This window comes from Egretta garzetta, unplaced genomic scaffold (genome assembly GCF_000687185.1).
Source record: "Egretta garzetta isolate BGI_Z169 unplaced genomic scaffold, ASM68718v1 scaffold59, whole genome shotgun sequence".
In the NCBI taxonomy this organism is placed as follows: domain Eukaryota; kingdom Metazoa; phylum Chordata; class Aves; order Pelecaniformes; family Ardeidae; genus Egretta; species Egretta garzetta.
Genome location: NW_009267230.1, coordinates 2,974,582 through 2,980,581, shown reverse-complemented (window position 1 = coordinate 2,980,581; position 6,000 = coordinate 2,974,582). Strand labels below are relative to the sequence as shown.

General features: G+C 44.8%; 1 protein-coding gene across 1 annotated transcript in view; it reads left to right on the top strand.

Moving 5' to 3' along the window:
- The window catches only part of NPR3 (natriuretic peptide receptor 3), a 35,863-nt gene that overhangs the window by 656 nt on the left and 29,207 nt on the right, over positions 1–6,000 (top strand). Inside the window, exon 2 of the mRNA XM_009647296.2 lies at positions 4,668–4,834. Coding sequence (XP_009645591.1) covers positions 4,668–4,834 — 167 coding nt within the window. The remainder of the gene's footprint in view (positions 1–4,667; positions 4,835–6,000) is intronic.

The following is a 6,000-nucleotide window of genomic DNA, read 5'->3' as shown; positions in this document are numbered from 1 at the left end:
CTGTGGCCTCTGCAGGTCGGGGAAAAGACACTAGCAGGCATGGCGGCTGCAGGGCCTGGGTCTCCAGATGTCACCTCTGTGCTGCGGGATCCACGCTTCTGATTTGGTTCAGCTTTTGAACAGAAACGGCATCTGCAAAAATATTCAGCAGTGTTGCATTGAACGGAAAGCGCTGGATGGGACATGGACAGTTCAGATGTGCTAGAGTGGGGTGGATAGAAGCGGTTGATTCTACCCCTAAGTAAAAAGGATCAGATCTGTGAAATTAAAATGTGAGTTTAAAATGTAAATTAAATACATTTGCTTTTTGAAATACGCCTATGTTCAGTTACGTTTGATAGTATGGCAGTGCATAGCAGGGACTAGACCAGCTCTCAGCTGCTACGGCTTTCTCAGTTAAATTCAAGGTAATAATGGAGCACTGTGTTTGCTGAGTTTTAGGCAATGTCAGATGACTGAACCTGAGGCAAGTTCCTGCCTGGGAGCTAGGTTTTGTTGAAGTGTCAATGTGGCTTTTGAAAGGAGCGGCTTCTTTTGCAGGTGCAGGGAAAATAATTTCCCCCTGTAGGCTGCTTTAACTAATCCACTAGAACAACAAATTCATTTCAAACTGAGAACCAAGTGGGAGTTGAGAAAGAAGGAAAACTTGGGTTTTTTTCTTTCAATCCTCAAAAAGCTGATGAACAGGGACAATTGAATTCATAAAAGGATGATGCATTTTGTTTCATAAATCAGTTAATTGTAAGTTAAATTCTTTTGCATAAACTTTTTGTTATCCGTCCACCACGTCTGAGGTTATTTTTACAATAAACAGTGCTATTTGTTGAAAAGCTCTATAATGGACATATGTAGCTGTTTAAATCTGGAGATATAGGTATTTACAGGAGTACAAATACCGCTACATGTATCTTCCAGGTTAGCTAAAAAAATGCCAAGTTCTGCCAGGTAATAAGGAAATCACTTAAATGACTAAACAATAAAGTTGCAGAACGAGATCAAAGCCAGTGGTTTGAATCAAGGTTTTCTTTTTGTTAAGTTTGGAGTGACTTCATCCTTTGTGGCATACGGAAAACCATTTGGCATTTGCAGCCTTAATTAGGACCAGGGTGAAAAAGCTGAAGGTCTACCCATGTCAGCAATCACAAGCCCCTGAAGTTTCAGCCCTTTTGTAGACCGTGGGAGCTTCAGAGGGTTGAATTTAACAGAAAGCACCGATCAAATAACCCCTCTGGCTGCCAGCAGTGGCTCGTTACCCCTGTGCTACTGCTGCATTTCATTTTGCAGAGCAGAAATGAGTAATTCATCTGTCCCTGAGTGCAAGTCTGCATGTGAGCTGGGCGCCCTTTGGAGTCACAGGAGAGAAGCAGGCACCCTTGGGCAGCAGTTCACCTCACCCTTAGGTGTCCGAAATGGCTCAGATGAATCATCCCCTACAACCGATGGTTTCCTCCGCTTGGCTGAAATGAGCGCAGGGTGACAACCTGGGAAGTGCCGAAGCTGGCTCGTACAGATGGTAACCAAAGTTCTCCTCGAGCAGGGGATGCTCATGTAAGGGGCAGTGGCTGCAGGAGGTGGGTGGCTGTGTTTTGTAATGGTTTTTCTTTCAGTGCTGGTATTTGCTAGGACAGAGCGGTGGCTGCGGGAGGCAGTGTTGCAGTCCCCAGGCTCAGGACCCTGCCCCAGGAGGGACCCCGGCATTGCAGCTGATGTGGGTGGGCGTCCCCAAGGGATGCAGCTCCCAGGGGATGGCCGTGTGTACACTGCCGTGTACAGGGCAGTGCTGTGCCATGCCGACGTGGGACCTCCTCACAGCACGGTGATGGGGGCAATACCCGTTTGCCCCATGGTCGTGGGGGAGTCTCGGCACCATCCTCGTTGGCATCACAGATAGTCCAGTCTTCCTGTGGCTTTTCCAAGGGATTAATGAAAACTGTCTGTCTTCTGATGTAGTGTAGTTAGAATGTGGCATTTCGTGACATTTCTGAGTAATAATTCTTTTAAGCCAATTTTTCTGTTTCTTAGTGGTGTGTTTCCCATGAAGAGCAACATGACTGTGTATCAGGAGCTGACTTTTATGCAGATGGTCATCACATGTGGAAAGCAAACATGAAAGAGAAATGTAGAGAAATTCCCCCAAAATTCCTTGTTCCCAGTGCCTGGAGATTCTAGATTTTGTACCTTATAAAAGGTACAAATTCTAAGAGTGGGTGTGATTGGCAAATTGGCACTTTGCCTTTAAGTTCAGATGGCTATATTGCAGTTTGCTGTTGCCCTCTGTTCTGAATATTTTTAATTTTTCAGAAGAGCAGGCATATTAAATGCCAAGGCTGCAATAATTGCACATAAGTACTGTGGCAAGATGACCTCCCACAAAATAATCCATGAAGGAATTTAAATACGTAAATTATTCTAGGAACGCTGTTATGCAAGTGTACCTTCCCTGCTCCCAGTGTCAGGATTTGTAAAAATAAATATGTATGGTGTCCAGGACAGAAGCTTACTCACATTCTACCGGCAATACCAGTTTGTTTTTTTTAATGTAATCTCACTCTTTTTAGCCATCTCAACGTGTAAAAGTAAAGCTATAGCAGCGCCCTTCGTGCTGTAGTCTCTGCTGCACTTCTTGGATACTTCAGCTCTGAAATGCAGGTACCCAGCTGGGGCAGAGGCTTTTCAGCTTTGAGACTCTGGTAGGGCTTGTACGCTTTGGTGGGGAAGCGAGCAAAACGTGCTAGCTTGCGGTTGCAAGGTGTGCATTTCTTTCTTTTCAAAAGCAGCAATGAGGAGAGGGTGCGGGCACTGGAGGGGAGAGTGCTGCCTCTGAGGGCCAGATCAGGCAGTGGGATGTTAGTTGCTCTCCGCTGTTTCTGTCAGGTCCCATGAATAGGGTCCTGGCATAAGTAATTTTGACCGGTTAAACTTTGTATTGGGAAACAAATCCCTAAATCAAGGCAGATGTACCTAAACCGTCTTTGCCAGAGAACCCTGCAATTCTTCCATCTTTAGGCTAAAAAAAGTTCTGTTGAAGCAAAAAGTCCTTAAATCGTGTCATTCTGCTTGGAATATGAAGCAGAGTATGAATGGCTTGAATAAAAAAAAAAAAAAATTAAAAAATTAAGAATTAGCAAGGTTCTTGATGTTTATGAAAACTGCAGTCCTAGCTGGTGCTGACCTGTGGTAAATAAGGCTTTCCTAAGGTGGAAAAGAGAGGTAAAAGGGCTTAGATGGTCCTGTGCCTCCTGCCCCCTGTTCTGGGAGTGACAGGAGCTGCCAAAAGTAGCATGAGGAAAGACTTGTCCTCCGGAGAAGTGCAGGTCCTTCCTTCCCCTGTGCTTTCTGAGGAAGGAGAGCAATTCTCCAATTATATTCATTGTCAAAAAAAAAAAGAAGAAAAAAAAGAAAATCCCAGCAGCAGCACTGGGATACTGGGAGGACAAAATGGAGGCTCTGTATTCTCCTGCTTCGGGGGGGCTGGGGTGGCCTGTTCATGAATTTGCTCTTGCAGGCTTGTGGTGCGCTGGTAGTGCCATGTAAGGAGCACCATGGGTCTGGTGCCTGGACTCCATCTCCATTAGCATCTCCACTCCCAAGCCCTTTGCTTTGCTTGGTCTGAATGGCACCGTGGTCCTTGCCCCCAGCAGAGCAGTCACGTCCTCTCTCATTTCAGGGTCCCATGTGCCTCCAGGTTGCCCTTGGGAGCTTAGCGTTAGTCTTCATCTTGGCTCATTTAGCCACGACGGGGTTTGTTGCTGTTGTTGAAAAAATAAATTACCGCCTAGCTTTTAATTATCTGTAAGCGGCTAAAGGCACAGTGCTTAGGGCTACCGCTGTTCCCTCTAGGCCTCTTTTACATATAATTTACGTAGAATAGCACAAAACCTGGTCCAGGACAATGTGAACCTTTCCATTGATCTCGTGAAGCTTTGGATCAGGGTCTCAGAACATGCTAAGGTCAGGCCCTGTTAGGCAGGAGGACTCCTCTACTAATTAACAACCAGTCAGCTATCCTGCTTTTTAAAAATCTGATTACTTTACTGGTGGTCCAAGTTAAATCGTTCCCCTGCCGTGACACAAAACACATGTAAATACCACATAGGCGCAGGATCCCATTTTATTTCTAAGTGTTTCTTTTCCACTAAGAGCAGGGCTGGTCTGGCAGCCACCACACACATGGTTTTCTCCTTGACCACAGTGGAGAGCTGTGGGAGAAGTAGCTGCACCATCTGCCTCCCATTCGGGGTGGTGATCATTCTATTGACTTTATTGGTGCCTTTCTGACTGTCCAAGAGTGTCACTGGTGGGGTGATGTGTAACAAAAACTTTGTGGTCAGATCCTCCCTCACTTGTTCTAACTTAAATATCTCTGCGTTTGAGATCTGGCACATGTTTTGTGCTCCGAGATGTCTTCTCATGCTTAGGCTTCATCCCACCCTTTAAAAATAAGCAAGCACAGCATGGGAGTAAAGTTGTCTTTCTGTTTGCACGTTTGCTTCCCACCAGCCGTTCCTCCCTGCCCAGTTTCCTGCACGTCTTGGAGCAGGTTCAGTTCTCCCTTGCACTCTGCCATTTCCCCAAAGTGCAGGAGAGGGGACTTCTGGGTCGAAAAAGGAAGGCAGTCCTGTAATGGTACTAATTTGGAGTTGGGAACATGCTTGTTTTCCCCTTAGGAAATGGCTCTTGGAGAAGAGGAGACAAGCATGACCTTGAAGCCAAGAAGGCATACTCGTACCTCCAAACTGTCACTCTGCTGAGGACTGTGAAGCCTGAGTTTGAGAAGTTTTCCCTGGAGGTGAAAAGTTCTGTTCAGAAGCAAGGTCTGCACGAGGATGACTACGTAAGTACTTGACAACAGGCTTCAGGTCTTAACATCTTCAAAAACACGCTCTGAATTAAAGCAAAAGTAGCAGCGAGCCCTTCTCGGGATGGAATCACCTTGGTTCAGTTGTTAAAAGCCCACTGTTGCCTATATAATCTCTTTTTCTTTTCTTTTTTATTTTTTCTGTGGATAATGCAAATAGCAGCAAGAACAGACTTGGTCTAGGTCTGTGCACCGCCATCCATGACCAGTTGTCCTGTGCTTGTCCCCTCGTTCGTCAGCAGGAGGGCTGGGGAAAGCAGATTGCCAAGTCTCTCTCTCTCTCTCCCACCAATCACTTGTCTTTTTCCTACAGGCAAAGAATTATATTCTTCGTCTTTGTTCTCTCCCAGTACTTTTTTTTTTGTGTGTGTAATCAGATCTTAGAAAGCTACACTCTCTGTATTGCATCTGATGAAGTTTTTCTTGATGCAAATGAGAAAAGTGGCCTTATTCCCCAGCTAACAGTATTTAGGTTGTTGCTGTTGTTTATTTTAAACTGTCTAAAGTATCACTATAGTCCTTATGAGTTGTTTCAAGCTGGGGGATTGCCACTGTCCCCCCGAGGTGGATGTGGGAAAGCATGTATTTTTTCAGTCTCTCAAAATGTAGGAGGAAGATGCCTCTGAAAATTGCTTTTGAGATACTGCAAAGATAGTTCGTCAGGGATTTTCATAGAAAAGTGTTGTGTGAAAGCAGGGATTTTCATAGAAAACTGTTGTGTGAAAGCAAGAATGTATAGCACATACTTGTAGGGATGTCTGCATGCTGATACAAGTACTTCCCAGACAGTCAGCCTTCCCCATGATGGGAAGTAAACTTTTCAAATATGCTTAGAAAGAAAAGAGGCTTGGAGAGAGTTTGGTCAGTCTTCAGCTGTAGGAAACAAGAGCTGTAATACAAACAATTCCATAGGAAAAGTAACTATCAAGAAAAACGTAGATCTTCTGCAGTTAAGAGCATGAGACAAAACTTCTCTCATTATCACTTGTGCCTACAAATAGAGGAATAATGAACCCATAAAGACAGAAGAAATTTTGGCTTCATAGACTGAGGCAGTATACTATGTTGTTTTTCAAGCAGATTCAAACGTTGCTGTGAAGTGCACTCTGTGAAATTAAGGTGCTGCAGCAAGGTTTTCTTGA